The sequence below is a fragment of the Heteronotia binoei genome, chromosome 3 (assembly GCF_032191835.1).
Source record: "Heteronotia binoei isolate CCM8104 ecotype False Entrance Well chromosome 3, APGP_CSIRO_Hbin_v1, whole genome shotgun sequence".
Taxonomy (NCBI): Eukaryota; Metazoa; Chordata; class Lepidosauria; order Squamata; family Gekkonidae; genus Heteronotia; species Heteronotia binoei.
In genome coordinates, this window is record NC_083225.1 from 133,839,133 (window position 1) to 133,863,049 (window position 23,917).

Consider the following 23,917-nt stretch of genomic DNA (forward strand, 5'->3'; position numbering starts at 1 on the left):
ACAAGGCTCTTTTTTGTAAGTTCTTGGAGGATTAGCTACATCAGGGGTGTGTGGCCTAATATGCAAAGGAGCTCCTGCTAGAATGCCACCCCTGTTTACCACTGTTGGCTGGGATGGTTTGGCAAGATGTTTGAAGAACATAAAAGAAGCCATGTTGGATCAGGCCAATGGCCCATCCAGTCCAACATTCTGTGTCACACAGTGGCCAAAAAAACCATGTGCCATCAGGAGGTCTATCAGTGGGGCCAGGACACTAGAAGCCCTCCCCCTGTTGCCTCCTACAAGCACCAAGAATACAGAGCATCACTGCCCCAGACAGAGAGTTCCAACAATGCGCTGTGGTTTATAGCCACTGATGGACCTTTGCTCCACATGTTTATCCAATCCCCTCTTGAAGCTGTTATGAAGGGGTTATGGTTTTCAGCTCCAGACTTTCTTGGATGAGGCAGTTTAGTCTCCTGGTATGCTTTGAACTGACCCTGCTTTATTTTCCCTGGTGAAGGTCATCAGTCAGGGAGGAGATCCTGCTGACACTTCTGAACATCAGCTTTCAGTCGTACTATGCTTCAAGACTGGTTATTTTAGGCTAATAATGGTGACACCATCCTGTGGTGGTTGCAACCCGATCTGGCAGATTGGTTCCAGAAAGTGGTGGCATTTATGCTACAGAATCCCTGTTTCCCATGCTTTAAAACATCTGCATGAAACTACTGAAAGAAATAATCTGGAGATGTTGAATGGAGTATAATCTACAGTGTATACAGATTATACCTGGTGTCATTTCTCCTTTGCAGTTGATTCATGTGAGCCAACACAATTTCTGCACAGGTGCTTGGAAATAGTAATGACCTGGATAAGAACCAATAAATTAAAGTTTTATTCATATAAAATGGAAGCAGTGATGGTCAACAGTGTAACTAACCAAACACTGACCTGCTTACATAAAATAAGTGAAAGAAACCTGAGCATCACAGAGGAAGGGCAGGATACAAATGGAATTTAAATGGCTATGTCCTAGATAGGGTTGCACTCCCCATGAAAAAGCAGATTCACAGCTTGAGAGTATTATTACATCCATGCCTAGACGTGGAGGCTCAGATCTCATTTGTGGCCTGTAGCACTTTTCACCATATTCGACTGCCTGCCTTCCTGCAGAAGAAAGCTTTTGCTACATTTAACCTTTCTCCTTCTGATGGCAGAAAAAGCCCAGCAGGAACTCATTTGCATATTAGGCCACACCCCATGACATCAACATTGTTTCATATAGGGCTTTTTTTGTCGAAAAAGCCCAGCAGGAACTATTTGCATACTATGCCACAACCCCTGACATCAAGCCAGCTGGAACTGCATTCCTGTGTGTTCCTGCTCAAAAAAAGCCCTGCCTTTCTCTGATCACAGCCAGATTAGATGACAGCACTGCAGTGTGCTCCACACAGGGCTGCCCTTGAACCCCATTCAGAATCAAGGAGTGAAATACTGGACACTTTCCCAACAGTTCTAAAATAATTTCACTGAAATCCAATTTGTTCCTGAAAACTGTTCAACATAGTGGTTCCTTCCTTTTGAAACCCTAAACACTTTGGGGCCAGGCTATTTTAAGAACTGCTTGCCCCTCAAAAACTACCAGTTGCCAAGATCTTCAGCTCAGAATGAATCCAGTTTCTGGAACACCCTTCCCTCCCTGGACCTGAGAGCCTAACTGCATATTACAGGGGTGGCCAAGGGTAGCTCTCCAGATGTTTTTTGCCTACAATTCCCATCAGCCCCAGCCAGCATGGCCAATGGCTGGGGCTGATGGGAATTGTAAACTAAAAACATCTGGAGAGCTACCCTTGGCCACCCCTGGCATATTACATATCCCCCAGAGAAGATTGTCCACGAAAACAAGAAAATCTTCACCTGGAACCTAAAACTCAAGAGTTGAGGGTCTAACTACGTATTAAGTTTTCCCTGGAGATGTCCCCAGGACAGCTGCAGAGATATGTTCTGATGTTCTGACTGAAACTGCAATTCAGCTAAACTGAAAGTAAAAGCTCAGGGGCCCTGCCCGGCTACCTCAATCTATAGTGGTGACTTCAGTTCAGACCCTTGGTTGGCACACTGCCAGAATATCATCACAGTGCCATTAATAGTTTTAAAACAAAATAAGGCTCCAATTTAGAGAGATTAATCTTCCAGTTGCGTATTGGGGACCCTGAACTGGGTGCAAAGGTGACATAAAATATTTTAAATACTGCATTCCACCATAAGCTTTTATGAGTCTCGTCATCACATGCAGGGCTTTTTTTCCTGGGGAAATGCAGTGAAATGGAGTTCCAGAACTTATTTGTAAAAACAAAAATCTCAAAAAAAACTGTTTAAAAGTTTATTAGAGGCATCTGTGTATTTCTCCTTCATTTCCCTCTTGAGAATTTAACTTTCCTCTTTTTCCAGAAAAAAAAGCCCTGTTTCGCATGCAATGGAGTATAATTCCATTTATATACCTAACTGAAAGAAGGGGGGATGTTACAAATAATGGCCAGTTCAAAATAAGATCCAATCCAGTGACTGGATTCACTCTGGTTCACTCAGACTCAGGGGTCATTTTGTAGAAAAAAAGGTGCAGGAGCTCAGTAGCCTATCTCAGTTGCATATGCCCCAGGAGAGAACTCCCCACTGCATGCAGACCCTGGCTGGAGGTTCAGGAGCTGTGCTTCTGTGACCTCCTGCTGCATTCAAGCCCTCCTCAGAATAGTTGTAAGACCTTCCCAACTGTTAATAAACAGGCAAAAAGAAAAACCTCCTGCAAAATAAGACAAATATGTACAATTTGAAGGAAGAGATATGGCTAAAGTAATCAAGGGATGGGACTGAGAGATCAGCATCTATAGGGAGTTGGGAATCCCTGTCATAAACCCTAGGAGGGGGCAGTCTTGAATTGATTAATTGATTCTAATTCAAAAAGTTTTGGCTTAGCAGTTGAGGAATTTGTGCTACCAGGTTAGGGATGGGTAGACTTCTCTCCAAATGTTCTATGAATAAGCCTCAATGCAAATAATAGTTCCTCCAGGTTCTTAGGATGAGTACATTATTTAATTACCTGGATTAGATTTTTCCTGTGCCAGCTTTACAGGAGGCATCCAACAGTTAGGTAGACATAAAATGTCAAGGTTCAGCCCAGAGTGGCTTCCATTTCAACAGGCTGGAAAACTAGGCTTCCCAACCCCCCCGCCCTGGCGGGGGACTCCAGAATTTATAGCCTCCTCCCCCGGTCTCCAAAAGTCCAGAAGCGGGGGGAGGGGGGGAACTTCATGCCACTCTCCGGAGAGAGCCTGCCTGATTCCCTGCACCCACCGAAGGCTCGGCACTGGAGTCCAGTCCTCACCCAGACATGCTAAGCAAGAGCCGAAAAAGAAGGGAAGGGAGGGTGTGTGTGTGTGTGTCCTGTCCTGTTAGTAAAGAAGATTTGTAGAGGTGGTTGGTGTGTAAATAAACATTCCTTCCAGGCACAGAGAGAGGGAGATCTAGCAAACATTTTCTCGTCACACAAACCTGCTCTGTGCCTTCACTGCAGAACAGAAAGGCATGAGGTGTTCTTGATGAGATTTTGAATGATGCATGAACTGATAAACTGCCTTGCCCTCAACCTGTCAGCAGCAACTTCTGCAGAACTTTGCAGTAGAATACTTATTGAGAACTTTTGGGGTTGTTTTGCCTTTAAGAAGAAAAGCCTCTCTTCCAGAACAGGAAGTGCAGGCAAGGAGTAGTCTTCTGACGCTGTTTTGCTCTGCGACTAAGGTGCTTTCTAAAGCTTGATTTTAAATGATTTAAGGTATCGGTTTAGAGTGCTTAAGTTTTCGTTTTATGTGCTTCTCAGCCGGGCTGGGCTAAGCGCAGTCCCAGCCTTGTGTTCTTGTGGAGACTGTTTATTTTTTCATTGTCTTATCTGATTTATTGCCTCCTCTGCTTTTATTGCCTTTGGCTACCCCATGTTCAGCTTAACTTTGGTATATGCTGGCCCGGGTGTCTGGAACATTCTGAAGAAATTTGTCTTAATTTTTAAAACCTTGCTAAAACTTTGAACCCAGTGGCACCTTTAAGACCAACAAAGTTTAATTCAAGGTATATTTTTTCATATGCAAGCATATTTATTCAACTGATTTGCAGATTACAGAAGTCATTTTCACTTGAGAAAATGGGTGTTAAAACTAACCTATTTTTATTTGCTAGCATTGTTTTGCTGAGTTAATTATCCTGCTCTCCTTCCCCCCCCCCCCTTAAGATATAGCAGGTTTTTTATCACAACAAACACACCAAACAAACCAATCCTATAACGACTGGGGGGAGGGATTTTCCAGGTAAAGATCAGATAGTTTGACAGGAATTGTATTTTTTGTGAAAAGGAAGCAATATAGTTTATTGCATTATGAATATGTTGGTTCTAGATGACTTTTAAACATATTTTTGAGCAATGTTTCCTCTAAGCTGAGTTAGTGTGAGCTAGTTCAGTTTTTAGTCTCCAGCTCACACATTTTGGTCTTAGCTCAGGAAAAATGGCCCCACATGAAACTAATTTATGCAGGAGCTCATGACTTCAATGCCAATAGCTCACAAAGTAGATTTTTTGCTCACATGACCCCACAGCTTAGAGGGAACATTGCTTCTGAGTCTCAGGTGTTCTAAATGCAGTACTGCAGATATTGTTTTGATATTGTGTTCTTTTCTAATCCCACTAAATGAAAAGATGAATAACTGATACTTGAAAGTATTTCCTGGAATTATGGCATATCTCCAGATTACAAAGTCAATTTCTGCTGGAGAAAATGGATGCTTTGGAGGGTGGACTTTGGGAGCATTGTAATCCACTGAGTTCCGTGTCCTCCCCAGGCTCCACCTCCAAGTCTCCAGGAATACCCCAACCTGGAGCTGGCAACCCTACTCCTGCCTCTGGTCAGTGACAGGTCCTGGCAACCCTAGAGCTATTCTATTACATGATGGTAACCAGAGCTGCTTATTAGGATTTTTGGTAGGGTTGATATATGCAAACCTCCACTCCCAATTGCTAGACATAGAGGAGGACATAATATGCTCTAGTGTGCATATAAGAATTTTCTCTGGTGTGAATTATCTTAAGCTTCCAAATTGCCAAGTTCCTGAAGCATAAAGAGCTACAAATTCTTTTTTGTGGCAAAGAGAATGCAATTGAGAAATACCTGACCACAGAATTACCAGAGGTATGATAGAGCTACTTAGGCTTGTAATTGTGTTTGACCTGAGAAGACAGCAGTAACTAAGTCTTACTAGGTTGGGAATGGCTTCCACTGTTTAAGAGGGAAGCCCATATCTGTTTTGAATTAAGTGACATTATTTAGCAAGCTTTCATCCAAATTTGTCAATTAGAATCTTATCATTTGAATTGAGTCTAGCACTAAAGTCTCTCCCCCCCCCCTTTAGAATCAGGTGTGCTGGAGTATCTAATAAAAGTTCTTCAATAAAAAATTCAGATTAATTACAGCACCTTGCTATATCTGATCATTTTTGCTGGGGAGGGATATATACATTTAGTATTAGAAGAGACCCCATTTTGAAGTGTAGGAGGATAGCCATTGCCCATGGGTTTGAATTTTTTAGATGGACACATTCAATTTAAGTGATGTAGAAATTAGGATTCCTAAACCCCCATGAAGGGTTTTAGAGGTGGGGTTTGATGCAGTGTGCTGGAAGTGATATAGAGGAGTGAAGTTCAGGAAGTGACATCACTTGACCTTTGACTTGGAAGTGATGTCACTTCCTTGCTCCTGGCTCCACCCCCAAAGTCTCCTGGCTCCACCCCCAAAGTCCCCAGATATTTCTTAAATTGGACTTGGCAACCCTATGGAAAACACCATCTTGACACAGCTACTTCTCTACTTTTTTCTATTTTTGCTGGGTTAGAAACATAACTTTGTTATGTATTGAACATAAGTTACCCGGCCGCATGGCGATCGCTACTAAAGGCGACCCCCTGGGTCCCCGGATGGAGCTCGCCATTCGCCCCACTCATCAAGAACTGTGGCGGGAAGTTTGACCGACCAGGATTGGCCTGGTCGGAGGAGGGGGGTTGTTCCGGGTACTGTATATAAGCGGGGCCCAGCCCGCGTGTTCTCTCTCTTGTAATGTGCTACTCAATAAACTATGTTGCCTTCAAACCGTCTCGGTTCTCAGTACAATACAGTGGCGACGAGGATGGGATGCTAGCTAGCCCATACCAGAGGGGCTTAGCAGATCCAGCCGGAGACGTCGAAGGCAAGCGGTTGTAGACATGAACTGGGCCACCTGCTTCATCTTTAATAGAGTTATCTTAAGTCAGGGGTAGCCAACCTGTGACTCAGGAGCCACACACATGTGGCTCTTTCGCACATATTGTGTTGCTCTCAAAATCCCTACTGCCCTGTCAGCCAGCTTGGAGAAGGCATTTCTCTCTTTAAATCACTTCTCCAAGCCAAGCCAGTCTGCTATCTTTTTACCTCTCCCTGTTTAGCAGAGAAACCATTCCATAAGAATTCTTATTTGAAATATTCTTCTTTCCACCCCAAACACTTGAGACAAAATTTACTGTATGGTCAGTTACTTCGGTTAAAACACAATGCGACTGAGGTTAAGGAGCTCAAGAAAGGAAGTGATCGGCTCTCACAGGATTTGGTGAAGAGAGGTTATCCTATAGATACTATCAAGGAGGCTGTCAGAAAGAAGGAGATTGCCAATAGGGCCACATTACTCAGATTCAAACACAACAGGGACAACAACCAGAGTCGGCTCACATGTGCTTTTGATTATACTCCATTATCTGAATCCATTCAGAGGGCCATATATAAACATTGGCACTTATTATCTGATGTGCCAGGATGTCAGAATAAGCCCCTTGTGGGCTTTAGACGAACAAGGAGCCTGCAGGATCATTTAGTTAAGGCTAGGGTGGAAATGGAGGAGGCCAGAGCTAGCAGTGCTATTGGGCACTTTAAATGCTCTGGCTGCTCGGTTTGCCATCAATCTTGGCAGGAGAAGGAATTTTGGAGTCCCAACGGGGTGAAAGTCACCCTGAACCATTTCAGTAATTGCCACACTCAACGGGTGCTGTACTGCGTGTCCTGCTCGTGTCCAAAATGGTACGTGGTAAGTACCACACATTAGGTGAGAACTAGGGTCTTTAAGCACAAATCTCACATTAGTTTATCCATGCCTGATGCTCCTCTTGTGGGCCATTTCATCGAGATGGGCCACGGGGTGGAGGATTTTCGATTTTTTGTTTTGTATAGATATGAGGGGAAGGTTGGTCTCGAACAGGATGTACACAAGGTGTTGCTTAAAGAGGAGACTTTTTGGTCCTTTAAATTAGGCACCCTGGCTCCCAATGTCTGAATGTCAGTTTGGATTTTTCTTATTTATAATTTATGATTTCAGTGTTTTCCAACTAATTGCTCTTCTTGTAATGGTAATAAATTGTTGTTTATATGTCGTGTTACTGTACCTTTAAACCTTTAGCGGCTTGGTTGCAGCTGTGTGCAATTAAGATCTTTTAGAATGTGAGACTCCCAGGCGTTCTTTCTGGACTTCCTGGGAGGAGCCAGCAATCTTGACTCAGAATGTTGAACGTATGGATTAATAATGTAAGCCTTAAGTATTTTTAAAGAATTCACTATTTGTATGTAAGCCCAAAATCATATGGTTTGTAATGTCGTTTACGTTTAGATATGAAATATTGCAAGACCCCGTTTTGAACATCTGACGAAGCCATTCAGTGTGAAACGGTCGGCTCCAGCATGCGGCCCCATGATCAACTCATGGAATTGGGGTTTAGCTCTTGCACCACTGACAATCTCTGAAAAAATGGCATTATGATTGCCTCATAAAGTGTGGAAATGATTGTGGTGGAATTTGATATTTCTTGGACTCATTATTTGAGTTTTCCCAGTTTGCTGGGTTTTTGCCAAGTCAATTTGATGTCATAGAAATTCACTTGTGCAAATTGATGGTATCAGCTTTGTGCTAAATGTATTTTTAAGACTTTTTGAATTATACACCTTAATAGTTTGAATATTTGGCTCTTACAGACAGGTTAAAACGGATAAAAGGAAGTACTTCTTCACCCAAAGGGTGATTAACATGTGGAATTCACTGCCACAGGAGGTGGTGGCGGCCACAAGTATAGCCACCTTCAAGAGGGGTTTAGATAAAAATATGGAGCACAGGTCCATCAGTGGCTATTAGCCACAGTGTGTGTGTATATATAAAAATTTTTTGCCACTGTGTGACACAGAGTGTTGGACTGGATGGGCCGTTGGCCTGATCCAACATGGCTTCTCTTATGTTCTTATGTACATTAAGCAAGTTTGGCCATCCTTGTCTTAAGTATCTGAGGGTCTTGATCTGGCTCTTGTAAGAGACTGTCTACCCGAACAATGATTGCTCTTGGGAAATTTGAAAGGACAGTGTAAGACCTAACTGCCAACAAAGAGGCCTCGTGTGACTTTTTGAGCACAGTTTCATTCTTCCTGTCCCCAGGATCTTTTAGGACAGGGGTCCCCAACCACTAGTCCACAGAGAAAGGCAGAGCAGCCCCACCGCTCCTTTCACCCACCTGGGACCCAGGCAGCCAAAAGAAGTAGTGCAGACTTGCTCCTTGCAGGTGAGGCAGCCTTGGAATGAGGCCACACTACCTCTTTCGTCCACCCAGGTCCTGGGTGGGCAAAAGAGGTGGTATTGCTATGACCTTAGCCTACCCCTTATTTATAGACCCTCACCAATCAGGTCTGGCCACCTAATGAGGAGGCGGCAGAAACAGCCCCAGTCTCCCCCCCCCATTTAAAGACCCCATGGGGGGCAAGGATGGGGCACAGAGACATCCTGGAGCAGCAAAAACCCCAGCACCACCACCCTCCACTGGTCCGTGGAAAAATGTCTTCCATGAAACCGATCCATGGTGCCAGAAAGGTTGGGGGCCACTGTTTTAGGACACTGTCCACATCCCTTTGACAGCATTGCACCCAAATGTAGTGTGTCCACAAGCATATCAACAAATAAAGCTGGGGGATAACAACAAATGGTGGGGCATAAAATTTCTGGCAATCATATTTAGGGAAGTCCCAATGCTGCTCATGACTGACCACTCAGTTTGCATAACATCATCAAAAATGCTGAGAAGGGGCAGACTGCCAAACATCTAGATGGATAAGGACAAGGTTCACACCGCTATAATCATTGAGAGGGAGGCTAGGTAGTGATCCAAAGCCTCTGTCCTTCCTGATCTCCCTGCAGACATTGAGGGGTCCTTTAAGCAAGAAGGGCCCCCTCCCTTGTCTGAAGCCTTGGGGGGGGGGGGGTGGAGCTGCTCTTTTCTTCAGTTTCTTTTCTTCAGCATTCCAGTGTCTTGGACATTTTTTTGGGGGGGGGGGAGAATTCTCTTCCATTCTGATGGACTCAAACTGTACTTATTTTACTTTAATTTCTGCAGGCTCTGGTGTCCTGCTGGAGTGACAGGGCTATCCAAACTGAAAGGGCACCTTATCTCTGTCTGGAAAGTCATACAAAAATTTGCATAACCCTACACAGAGTGAGAGGAGGCATGACCTAACCAGTATGGATGACGTCCCTCACTGAAGGAAAATCCACCTTTATGATCATGTCCCTCATCCTTTGATCCTCTTTATATCAATGTAGAGATAATAATAACAACTCAGGCCCTCCGAATTAAATTTGAGGTGGACCATCTTTGATGCACATCCCCAGTTAAACAACATACATGATATCTGGTGTTTATGATGTCATCATGTGCTACAGTCTTCAAGTACAATGACACAGACCTTGTTGTATACTTTGGGGGTGATTAAAGTGTGGTTTGAGGAAGGTAGACAATTCAATTGCCAGTTCTGTCATTGATTTAAATATTCATTCAAACTTAATCTGCTATTCTGAGACTGATCTGACCATAATAACATTATGACAGCCAATACATACTAGGGTCTGCCACTTATATGTGCATCAGGTGCCCCAGGAATGGACAACAGACCACAAAGACAGGCAATCTGGACCAAGTCTTAGCTCCGACAACTCCAAAAAGTGCCTTTGAGGACATATAAAATGAAGTTTCCATTGTGTTACTGCTACCATAATTGCTTGAATATATATTGCTCGTAGAATGAGATTGTCTTCTAGACAGTCATGAAGCCACCATTTATTTAACTTTTAAACTTAACTCACTGGTAACATGACACAGCATATGATCAGGTTCATGGACTTTCCACTGGTGGTCTCTGATGAATATCACCATGCAAGAAATTTAAAGCAGGTGCTTTGAAGGACAACAAGCCTTTACAACTGTACCCTCAACAATATTTTAAAGCTATTTTCAAAATGGCTTTGTCTCTTGTCAATTTGCAAATAGCCAAGTTTTTTTTTAAAAAAATAGCAAAACCCATATTTTTTGCTAGACTATCACACTGAGGACTATCTACAGGTTTGCTTCCTGTCTGCTAGTGTAGAAAGCTTCTACCATGTCATTCAGCCATAACACATGGGTTACATAAAACGAAAAAAGTGAACTTCCATGCAGTAGTCATTGCTCATGGATTCCGCAACACATTCAAAGCATGGGAGCTGCATATGGAGCATATCAATAGCCATAGGGGCAACGTCATCCTGCAATACCAGGTAAATCAGACCCTTTGCCTTTGATTCAGCTTATTTGATAGACACTCACACATTATTATAAGTTAAAATAAAACTCTTGTAGCCTAAAATTTTATGTACAGCAACAAAGTGGGCAAGCCAAGAAAAGCTAATTTAAACAACTGAAAAGACATGGGAGGCCCAAACTTCTCACCAAAGAGGACAGTGAAATTCTAACATAGCTTTCATTCCATAAAACAGTGAATTTTTTTTTTAACATATACAGATCTGTACACAAGTCAAGCCCCTTTTCTAGGCTTAATATTTTTAAAGATGAGAAAAGATACACTGGTCTCTACCTTCTGCTATGTCACTCAAGTGCAGAACATATGGTATATTCTATAAATATTTCGTGTTTTCTTCACTGTGATGTTTTTAAAATTCTACATACATAATTCATAACTGCTATTTTAAAATTTCATTTTCCTTCTGGTATTTATTTTAATTACAGAAATATATTTAGATTTAAAAAAAAATTCCACATAAGTCATTGGCACTGGCCACAAAACTGCAGTTAGTTTTCTAATACATAGCATATATAATTAATCTTTATTAACTGAGCAATATTTTTATTATCTGAGCAATATTCCTTTAGAATTGAATAGTGTCTGAATACAAAGAAAACCTTGCAATGACAAATTGTGTGTGTGGGGGGGGGGGGAGATGTTAGTGAGCCATTATCAACCTAATGAAACTGAGCTTCAAACATTGTACGTTTGAAAAAAAATGAAAAATGAATTCTCTTCAGGAGGTGGCTTTCTTTTTTCAAGAAGGGTCAGTGTTTGCTTGGCATTGTTGTTAATGTCCTGAAATAATGTAATGCTGTCTACAACAGGAGACCAGCTCCAACTAACCAATAAAGACCAAGGCTGTGGCAACCAAGTAAAAAATAATTTCACAGGCTTCTAGAACTGAACACTTACTTCAGAAAACAACAAAACTAGATTTATGAAAATTTATTATGAACAGATTAGAAAAGTTAAAGCATAAGAATTAGCTGTGAGGTCCTTCAAAAGAGTTTTCCTGCTACTCAGACATCCAATAAAGAAAGCATGGGGTGGAGGAAGACTGGAAATATTATTCACTCTGGAAGCAGCTTCAAGTAGATTAATCAAAGTTGTATCCTATACTTTTCTATCCTCCTATACCTGGAGTTATCACCTTACACGAGGAAAGTCTTCTAAGGCATCAGAAGGTCTTTGAGGGGAAAAAGGGGTGTGTGTCAAATAGCTGCAGACAAGGGTTGTGCATGTGCCGGGGCAATGGGCACTATGTATGTGCCAGCTTAGCCTAGTAGGGCAGCGAAAAAGACACAGTGGGAAAGGGATTCAGCACAGAAGAGCATTCATTCAGAGAACAGTTCCCAAACCAAATGCAAAATCACTCTAGCTGTGAAAATGAGTAGACCCATCTGCCAACAGAATCATGGAGAAAGTAGAAATTGGGCCCGCTGGCATGCAGCCTCAGAGCTTCCCCCCCCCCCCCCACACACACACATTTGCCACTACTTTGCAAGCAGCGTAACTGAGCTGTCCCACACCCAAACAATCAATGGAAGATGGTGAGGGAGCTGGGCTGATTTGAAGAAATGAAGGAAAGATGGTTTCAGAAGGCAGCCATGTTGGTCTGCTGTTGGCCTGCAGTAGAACTGCTAGAGTTCAGGAACACCTTAGAGACGAACAAGATTTTCAGGCTGACTCTAGGGTTGCCAAGTCCAATTCAAGAAATATCTGGGGACTTTGGGGGTGGAGCCAAGATCAAGGCTGTGACAAGTGTAATTGAACTCCAAAGGGAGTTCTGGCCATCACATTTAAAGGGACGGCACACCTTTTCAATTCCTTCCTTCCATAGGGAATAATGAAGCATAGGGGCACCTTCTTTTGGGGCTCATAGAATTGGACCCCCTGGTCCAATCTTTTTGAAACTTGGGGGGTATTTCGGGGAGAGGTACTAGATGCTAGACTGAAAATTTGGTGCCTCTACCCCAAACAACAGCCCCCCCAGAGCCCCAGATACCTGCAGATCAATTCTCCATGATTTTCTATGGGAATAAATCTCCATAGGGAATAATAGAGTTCCCAGCAGACATTTCCCTCCCCCCACCCCGCTTTCTGACGACCCTGAAGCGGGGGGACGGCCTCTAAACCGGGGGATCCCCTGCCCTCACCTGGGGATTGGCAACCCTAGCTGACTCTTATGTTGGTTCCCAAAAGCTCATACCCCAAAAATCTTGTTAGTCTCTAAGGTGCTACCCAAAAGGACCTCAACACACTCCTCCCAAAGGAAGATCTTTTTTAGGAGCATGAAAACATGCATGGAAATCTACCCTTTGTTTTTACCCAGCTCAATTCTGGTCAAGAACAAGAATATGTTTTCTTTCACAAGATCCTTCTGATAGCATTTCAGAGAGCAGGAATGAGACAGAAAGCTCCTTTTTTGCTACTTAGTACAACATTTTGTGGACTGCTATTTACTGGTTAAAAGTCTGCACCAGAACATTCAACTTGAGGCCACCTTTTACAAGTGTGCTTTTTTCAAAAACACTTAGGAACCTTTGATGTACTGGCTTTAGCCTAAACTAAAAAGTTCAAAGCAGATTTTTTTTCAGTCAGTTTTTCTGGAACAATGGCACAAAATACAGGTGGCAGAGGCAGTTATGCATACAAAAAGAAAAGCTGTCTACAAAAGACACATCTTCAAAGAATACAGCTGGGGAAAGAAGTTTTAATGGTAGCGCTGGCAGCTGGGGGTATGCTGCCGTTTATTAACATGGTACTGGTGCATTTGGCCCACAGCTGGCACGTGTGACTTGAATCTGGATCTGGAATTCATGAATTTGCATTTGTCATATACAATAAAACGCAGCAATTTTGAGCCCAGCTGTGGAGGACTCTAAAAAATAAGTGATCTCTAGCCTCTTGTTAAAATAAATGGAAGATTCTGCTTCTCATCTGTTCATTCCACCTATAATTTAAAATCATTTGTTAGGTCACATGATGAACTCTTTTAGACTTTGTTGTATCTTAATAGCTAATAGATAACTACAGTACATTGATGCTTAGTTAACATGCTAAGGCCAACATTCAACACCTTGCCGCACAATGGGGGTGGGGGTGGGGCGGGAGGATATAATTTCCTTTAATAAATGATCCACATGCTGTACTAGCAAAGATCACAGAGTTCCTAAATCTGTAAAGATAACTGGATAAGTTATCAAAAACATATTATTATTATTATTATTATTATTATTATTATTATTATTATTATTATTATTATTATTATTAATAGTTTATTTATATTCTGCCTATTCCCCCATGGGGGCTCAGGGCGGAGCAAAACATAATAAAAATCACATTAAAATCATATATTAATAAAAGCAATTACAATTATTCCATAAACAAATAGCTCGGCAGAACAATTTTGATGAGATGGTGCAGCTGGACAGTGCAGTGAGTCAGCGCAGTACAATATACAGTATATACAGTAGGGGGGGTTGACTGATCTAATAGGCAGATGCCCACCGCCTCACCCAAAGACCTGGCGGAACAGCTCTCTTTTACAGGCCCCACAAAAGGCTAGTAGGTCCCGGATCTCCATAGGGAGCTGATTCCACCAGGTTGGGGCCAGGTAGAGGCAAGATGGGCATCTTTTGGGTCAGGGACAGTCAGCCTATCCTGGGAGGCGAATGAAGCAACCTCCAGGGCATATACAGGAAGAGACGGTCCCGCAAGAATGCTGGTCCCAGGCCACGTAAGGCTTTGAAAGTCAGAACTAACACCTTGAAGCGGATCCGGTACTCTATAGGCAGCCAGTGGAGGCCATGAAGCACCGGCCGCATGCTCACCCATATAGGTGATGCAGTCAGCAGGCAAGCTGCTGCATTCTACACCCACTGCAGTTTCCGGATCAGCTTCAAGGGCTAGCCCACATAGAGCGAGTTACAGTAATCTAATCTGGAAGTGACCATTGCATGGGTCACTGTGGCCAAGTCTTGGGAGGAGAGATATGGTTCTTGTAGTGTCTTGTGCTTAAACAAAGCACCACGCGGTCCCGCAAGTAAGGGCGACCAGGGGAAGTCCCACGGTCACCCAGCACAGCGCGGGAAAGACTCCGCCTATCAAGATCAGTGGCGGGAACTTTGACTGGTCAGGATTGGGCTGGCCAGCTGGGGGGACGTTCCGGGATGAATGTATATAAAGCGGGGCCCGGCCCGCGTGTTCCAGTTCCGTAATGTACCATCCAATAAAGCATGTTGCCTTCCACACATCTCGTCTCCGAGTACATTACAGTTCTAGTTGCCTGATTTGCCATGATGGTGGAAGGCAGACCTGGCAGCTGCCACGACCTGGGCCTCCATGGAAAGTAGGTAGGTAGGTAGGTAGGTAGATAGATAGATAGATAGATAGATAGATAGATAGATAGATAGATAGATAGATAGATAGATAGATAGATAGATAGATAGATAGATAGATAGATAGATAAATTTATTGTCATTGTTCTCAAGAAAATGAGAGCAACGAAATGAGGTGCTCTTCCACAAACATACCAACACATCAACACCCACAAAAGGACATATACATAGACCATTTAAATGCATCTAAAAACACATAACCATTCATAACCCTGCATTTAGCTTAACCATGGCACTTGGATAGAAGCTGCCCTTGAATCTATTTGTCTTTGCCTTCAACACTCTATATCGCCTACCTGCCGGTAAAATCTCAAATAGCAAGTGGCCCGGATGTGAAGGGTCCCTTAAGATCATTTGTATCTTCCTTCTACATCCCATATCATACAGATCCACCAATGAGGGGAGAGAACATCCACAAATCTTCTGTGCTCTCACCATCACTCTTTGGAGCACCCTTCTCTCTGCTTCCGTGCAGCTCCCAAACCACACGCAGAGGCAATAAGATAAAATGCTCTCAATGGAACTACGATAAAAGGCAACCAGCAGATTCCCTGACAGTTGTTGTGATCTTAAGAGTCTTAAATAGTATAGTCGTTGCTGGGCCTTTTTCTCTAGAGCTAAAGTATTTGCTCCCCATGTTAGATCCTGTTTCATAGTAATTCCCAAAAACTTCCATTCTGTCACCTGTTCTACCATAACCCCATCAATAAACAACGGCTGAATGTCCAGACTACTCTTCCTATAATCCACTATAATTTCCTTCGTCTTATTTACATTAAAAATAAGATTATTTGCTTTCTCCAGAGGGACAGCTGATGAACTTCCCTCCTATACGCAGACTCATCATTCTCAGAGATGAGCCCCACTAACGTTGTATCATCTGCATACTTAATGATTTTATTGCTCAGACTACTAGAAACACAATCAGACGTGTAAATAGTGAAAAGAAGTGGACTCAAGACACATCCCTGGGGAGTGCCAGTGTTTAAGATCTTCACGGAAGAAGTAAGGCATCCAGGATCACTCCCAAGCTCTTCACCTGTTGGGTTGGCACTAAAGCCATGCCATCCAAGGGTGGGTGGTGGGTACACAACCCCCACCCCCTCTACTCAGGCACAGGACCTCCGTCTTTGCTGGATTTAACTTCAGTTGGTTCTGCTGTAGCCATCCCGCTACAGCTTCTAATGCCTCAGATATATTCAGCATATCCATGAATATCTATCTGGACAGTTTTCGAACCTTAACTTGACTTTCTATTTTGAACAGGAGATAATTACTAAATCAAGTTAACGCTGAGATGAAAACTAAAAGCCTAAAGATTTATGCACAGACCGAAATTGACATCACTGAGGTAAGAGCGGTGCTTCTCCTCAGGACCCCTACCTGGCTAGTTTTGCAGGCTTTTTTAAAAAAGAAAAAATTAAAAACAATAGCCATTCAAAAACATAACCACTGGTCACTTGCATTAATCATTTGTTGATATTCTGTTATATATATATATATATATATATATATATATATATATATATATATATATATGCAAGAAATCTTGCCTACTGAGTGCCAGTGAGCATGAGATTTATTAAGTAGATAAACCAACCCTGAGCTCGATGGCCCAGGCTAGTCCAGTCTTGGAAGATCTTGGAAGCTAAGCAGGGGTCTTTGGATGGGAAGGCACCAAAGAAGTCCAAGGCCACAACACAGAGGTGAACAATAGCAAACTAGCCCTGAACATCTCTTGCCTTGAAAACCCTATGGGCTCACCGCAGGCAACTTGACAGTGCTTTCCACCACCAAATTATCCATGGCGGATACAGGCATATTATCTTAGATTGCTCTCTAGCCAGCAATCTTTGATGAGAGATTTCCATTTAAATATAGATTTAAAATAAAAAGTTGTGTGGATTCTTCTTGAAGATCTGATGTTACTATTACTGAATTGTTCCTGTGATGAAACAGTCCCAGTGGCCTGTAGATTACCTACCTCTCAGCTTCAATCAAAGCCATATTGGCTACCAATTAGCATGTCAAAGCTCTCTCTACACATGGTTTTCAGAAGTCTGGGATTTCTGGTTGGGGGGAGGGTTGTCATAAAACTGATTCACTAGATAAGAGCAGCAGTGGGTCCCAGAAAATGGAAGTAACACTTCTACATAGGTAAAAATAAACCACATGTTGTTGAACTGCCACATTTTAACTTATTTTATATTTACTGACAGAATACTACTCCATTTTGACTTTGTTGTTGTATCTCTCTATTTTTCTGTATCTTATGGATCATCTGATTTGAATTCTGGACTAATTGGATATAACGCTAAGGAGCGCACATTCATGAAAGCATTTTCTCTTCAGAAGTTTCTTTTTGTATTTACATTTCACCTGCTGTTGTGATACAGAAATATTTTTAAAGTGTAGGTTTTTCCATAAAAAAACAAACAAGAAGAAACTAAATGAAAGCCTTATTGAGTGTGTGTTGATATTTAGGTATATCTGACGTATGATCCCTGAATAGACACAGAGCTGACATGCAGAGGGACCCCATAAGGCTCTGAGCCCTAGATCTCACCTATCCTAAGCTTAAGCAACTTGAGCAAGTTTATCAGGAAAGCTGTATCCCCTACCACTTTCTTTTGATTGCCTGACATCTTTCCTGGAGATATACCCCAGATGAAAGGGAGGGAGAAGACTCAGCGCAGACATAATGGGATCCAGCTACACTCCATATTTTACAAATATTTGCAATACCGTGAATATATGAATGTCTCATCTAGATTGTCTGAATAGCTATCCTGAATAAGCTCCATATCTCTCATTAGATGTCCTTTCAAAAACAACATTGCATATCACTGTGTTCCGAAGGTTTCCATATTCAGATCTTTTTACTCATAGATCTTCAAAGATAAAGTAGTATATTTTTCATAAGTATATTTAACTGCCAATGCATGTCACACAGGTTCATCTTGTCTACATTTTAAATTACAATGTGTGCAATTAAGAACATTTAAACAACTATAAAATTAACAATGTAAAAGCAAAAATTCATGAAATTATTAAGTCTATAATGCATCCTGGCCTTTTATATGGTCTCTAATCACACATTACTGTTACATTTCATAAAGAAATCAAGTGCTAAACTGATCACAAGAGTCAGATCTGAATAGTTAAAACAGATCTTTTATAATCCATTGAAAAGAAATATTAATATGAAAATGCTATCATTTTACATGTATTTCTTACAGAATACAGCAGAGGTTTTATTTTCATTAATAACAATTAATTTGTTTTTTTTTATTTTGCCTTAGCTTAAATCTATAGCCCTGTGCAGATATTCAGAAATGGGTAAGGGGTAAAATTATAGTAATAGGCTTCACCCCTTCCTTCCATTCATTGATCAGAATTTGTGCAAAGAGGACTCTGTGTGAAGCAATTTATGTATATATAGCATAGAATTCCCAAAAGACACAACATCACAAAAACGGGGGGGGGGGGGGGGGAGGAAATACTCGAGCAAAAAAGATCAGGTAAACCAAAGAGACTGAGTTCACCAAAAATTTGACATTGTGTATTATCTTGCTGTACATGCTTGTTTCCTATTTTTGACTTGTTAACATTTAAAATACTAGTATTATATTTTGTGCACATAATTGAATTGGTTCATTTGTATATTGCATCATACACTTGTTTTCTGGGGTGTTTTGTGTTCTCGGTCTCTTTGGGTTATCCTATAGACTCTGTATGCAGGATCTACACCCAGCACAAATGCATGGTACAGAGATACAGACAGATACAGCATAAAATTTCCACTTTTTCTATAATTCTTCTGCAAGCGGAAACACAAGAAAAACTATGGTAGCCATTTGTACCAAGTCAGATGTTTTTGTATCCCAACCTGTGTTTCTGCTTGTGTAAGACCTTGTACAACCATTTTCTAGAGACTATAATATAGAGAGAGGAACACACTAGGCATTGCACAAGATCTTTTATAAATAAAACTGCACTAAGTATGTTTATGCTTCCACTTGCGCATTGCTGAATCCAAGCCTATGTGTGCTCCTACACAGGGCCTGGCTTACGCAGAACCAGTCTCTTTTTGGAAGCTCCTAATTTTTCTGTTAAGAAGAAAGTCATAAAGGCAACCCAAAGACACACTGGAATAAAATTAAAACTTGCTGCTTTACAAGTTCTTGGATTTTATTTTAAACTTTGAGTTGGCTCATCGTGACTAGAAAATTTAGAGAAGTTATGCGAGTGAAGTATTTGTCAGTGGGTCAGATCAGACAGAACTAGATTTCCATGTTTACCACAATCCCTGTATAAGCAGAAGTGCTAAAATTAGTCATGGAGGTCTGCTTGCACTAAGTGAAAGCAGTTGTATCCCTACTATCTTTTATGCATGCCCAGGCCACTGAAGAAGCTACCTCTGATGCAATTTCAAAGCAGAACTCAACAAAATTGTGTGTACTATCTGTTGTACACGCCATTGCTCTATAGGCACACTGAATAAAATAAAGTCATATCCAAGCACATTGCTGCAACTGTTGTCCTGCTTGTGCAAGTGGACCTACACTTACATTTTCCATTCCACTCGTGCATAACTGAACACAACCCAATGCCTGCATTGCTGAGAAAGAGGAAAAAATTGAGCCTACGCATATTTATTCAGACGTACCCCTTGTGCCCTAATGTGACTTATTTCTAAGTATAAGCATGCATAAAATGGCAGCCTTCATTCACAAGAACTGACTGGCCTGTCCAATTGATATAAAGCAGATGCACTGTTACTCCTTTTTTGTTACCTTCATAAGGCTCAATTAAATATGATGCTATACACCCTGCAGAAAAGACCCATGGTCCACTTATTTGGAGAAGTGAAAAGTGTGACATTCCTTTCTGGGTGGGCTTCTTTAGAAATCCTTATAGCTCAGGACATGATGCCATTTCCTTCGTCACATTTGGAGATCAACCACCAGTCCCCATCAGGAGGACAGCATGTGGAATAAGACACAGAGGCAGATGATTTCAAAGGCTAAGCAGCTTGTGGCAAATGGGCAGTAATATCAGGGGTGACTCCCCACAAACACATACACTTTTGTGTATAAATACCATCAGATCTGAAAGTATGACTTCTGTGCAGAGAGCCCCAGAATATGGTCCATTTTATTCCATCTGTACTCCTCATCAGCTTACAAAGGACCAATTTCCTAAAAAATACATGAGGAGGGAAGCTGCAGGGGGGTTGAGCTACAGCATTAGAAGCAGGAGAACATAAATGCAAGGCACAAGCTCGAACAAACATCCTCCCCTGGTACAAGGAGACTGGAGCATTCAACATTTATCCCTCCATTTCCAGAAGATTTTTAAAATAGTTTCCTAGAAATGAAAAAGCCAGTCTTACCTGTAATTGGGAGCAATACCTGGAGAGAGGCAGAGACAGCTATACCTTTCCACTTCATCTTATTCCTCCCCCCGAAGGTTGCAAACCGGGGCCCGGGGGGGGGGGGAGGCTGTAATTTAGCAGATAGAAGGACACCAAAAGAAAGAAGGCACCTCCACCACCTTTGTTCTTCTGGTTGCCTCCACAGGAAGTGCAAAGCTCACAAGATCCTTCAGAGTCCACCTGCTGGCAATGTGGCTGAAACGTTCACTCTTCGTTTTGCTGCTCAATCAGAAAGCTTTAGAGCTGTGGGTTTCTAGTATGATATAGGGGGAGGGTTTTGTCTTTTTACCTCAGTATGTTCTAAAATTCATCTGGTAGCAGGTCAACTGATTGTGGCTGCTTAGTTAAAACATTCAGGCTACAATTCTGAACATACTACTGAGTAAACATGCCTAGGAGTGCACAGCAAGTCCCTTACTTTACAAGAACATGCACATAAAAACATAAGAGAAGCCATGTTGGATCAGGCCAATGGCCCATCCAGTCCAACACTCTGTATCACACAGTGGCCAAATATATATATATATATATATATATATATATATATATATATATTTGGCCACTGTGTGATACAGAGTGTTGGACTGGATGGGCCATTGGCCTGATCCAACATGGCTTCTCTTATGTTTTTATGTATATATATATATATATATATATATATATATATATATATATACACACACACACACACACACATTGTGGCTAATACACACACACACATACACACAGTGGCTAATAGCCACTGATGGACCTCTGCTCCATACTTTTATCCAGCTCGTCTTGAAGCTGGCTATGCTTGTAGCCGCCGCCACCTCCTGTGGCAGTGAATTCCACATGTTAATCACCCTTTGGGTGAAGAAGTACTTCCTTTTATCCGTTCTAACCTGACTGCTCAGTCGTTTCATTGAATGCCCACGAGTTCTTGTATTGTGAGAAAGAGAGAAAAGTACTTCTTTCTCTACTTTCTCCATCCCATGCATAATCTTGTAAATCTCTATCATGTCACTCCGCAGGTGACGTTTCTCCAAGCTAAAGAGCCCCAAGCGTTTTAACCTTTCTTCATAGGGAAAGTGTTCCAAACCTTTAATCATTCTAGTTGCCCTTTTCTGGAGTTTTTCCAATGCTATATCATCCTTTTTGAGGTGCAGTGACCAGAACTGCACACAGTACTCCAAATGAGACCGCACCATCGATTTATACAGGGGCATTATGATACTGGCTGATTTGTTTTCAATTCCCTTCCTAATTATTCCCAGCATGGCATTGGCCTTTTTTATTGCAATCGCACACTGCCTTGACATTTTCAGTGAGTTATCTACCACGACCCCACAATCTCTCTCTTGGTCAGTCTGCCAGTTCACAACCCATCAACTTGTATTTGTAGCTGGGATTCTTGGCCCCAATGTGCATAGATGGTTGCCAACTCTGGGCTGGATAACTCCTGGAGATTTTAAAAATGGAACCTGGGTATAGGGAGAGGAGGGACCTCAGTGGGGGGTATAATGACGTAGGCTGGGTTCAGACGGGCAGCTTTGTGCACACCAGAGGCATCCCAAACTGTGCCACCCTAAAATGGAGTGTCCAAATCTTGACTAGATGCTCCCGTGTGATGAGCCTGTATATCATACAGGAGGCACTTTGGCACATTCACATGGTTGTTGCGCACCACCCCTTCAGAGCAGTTTGGGTTTCTTTTTTGGGAGCCAGTTTTTTTTTTTTAAGGATACTGGTAAGCGCCTGGAGCAGATTCGCGACTTCGCACTGCCAATCTGCCTCGCTTGCACTCTCCCGCATTCAGATGCCAGGAAAGGTGGCAGTATGGCAGAAGAATTTGCTACCGCTTCCCAAGCTATTTGATCCATCTCAGTGACATCAGAGGATGGGGTGAGTATGGGAGCGGGACAGGTGGCAGGTGTGCCTGCCTAACCTTGCTTTTTTAATCTGCCTAGGGGGCATGCCTATGTTGGTTCAAATTCACTATCTGAATTCAGCCACAGAGTCTACTTTTCAAAGCAGCCATTTTATTCAGGCCAACTGATCTCTGTAACCTAGAGACCAGTTATAATTTCAGAAGATCTTCAGCTACCACCTGGAGACTGGCAACCCTATGCCATACAGTCCGCCCCCCAAAAAAACTACATAGTGCTCTGTAGAGCAGGGGTCCCCAACCTTTTTGAGCCTACAGGCACCTTTGGAATTCTGAGACAAAGTGGTGGGTGCAACCACAAAATGGCTTCCACAGGAGACAGACTAGTGACAAAATGGCTGCAGCAGCTTGCTTTTAATCACACAGTGAAGATCCTTGTGTTGTGGAGGCAACTTCTGCCAAAGCAACATTTTAAAATATCTGCACATCCAGCCTCTCTGGAGCCCTGCCTTACCCAACCCACTTTCTAAAATCACCTGGTAGGTGCCAGAATGGTGTTAGCAAGTGTCATGGCACACATGGGCACCATATTGGAGATCAATTATAATTCTGGGAGAACTTCAGGACCCACCTGAAGGCTAGCAACCCTACATGTGTGTATGTGGATGTTGTTTATTTACTTGGGAGTTGTAATAATCAGCTAATATGAACTTTCAGTGAATTTTCAGAATCCTGGTACATATCTGCACTTCTTCTGAGGGAGAAAATGGTAGGCTCAAGTTTTTTGTTTGTTCTTTAATAGCTATGAAACCTTAATTGCTAACCTTGATGTTATGATTAGAAGTGATTGCTGGTGGTTGCAGCTGACTGCACAAAAAGGAATTGTATTCAAACTTGGCTCTCCAGAAGGTGAGTGGGGAAGCACTGCTGTTGTCTATTCCAGTCACCCCTAGTCCTGAGTGTGCCCCCACAATGCCTAGGCCATTATCTATTGTGCTCCCCACTATGGCACAAACACACAGTTAGGGGTGCCATCTGCCAACTCTAGACTCAAAAGTTCCTGGATATATGGGGGTGGGGCCTTAGGAGAGTGGAGTTTGAGAGGAAAGGGACCTCAGCAGGGAATGATGCCATACAGTTCACACTCCAAAGCTGCCATTTTCTCCAGGGGAACTGATCTCTGTAGTCTGGAGATCAGTTGTAATTCCAGAACTACCAGTCCTATCTGGAGGTTTGCAACCCTTGGGCCCAAAGTGGCTTACATCATTCTCCTCTGTTCCATTTTATCTCCTCTACACCCTTGTGAAGTAAGTTAGGGTGAGAGTAACTGAGCCAAGGTCACCCATGAAGCTTCCAACTAGGGATGTACATTCGGTATTTTCCAAGCCAAATAAATACCCAAATAATGCCTTAGCAGCATTATTTTGGTATTTATTAAGCTCAATTCGGCTCCTAAATAAAGATTCCTAATATAAGTCAAAGCTATTTGGTTTTTATTCAGGTTTATTCAGCAATGCAG

General features: G+C 42.3%; 1 protein-coding gene across 1 annotated transcript in view; it reads right to left on the minus strand.

Annotated features, from left to right (window-relative positions):
* Nucleotides 1–20,719, minus strand: part of CD247 (CD247 molecule) — a 68,263-nt gene extending 47,544 nt beyond the window's left edge. The window contains exon 1 of the mRNA XM_060235152.1: nt 20,490–20,719. Within this exon, the coding sequence (XP_060091135.1) occupies nt 20,490–20,547 (58 nt within the window). The 5' untranslated portion in view covers nt 20,548–20,719. The remainder of the gene's footprint in view (nt 1–20,489) is intronic.
* Nucleotides 20,720–23,917: the final 3,198 nt, after the last annotated feature.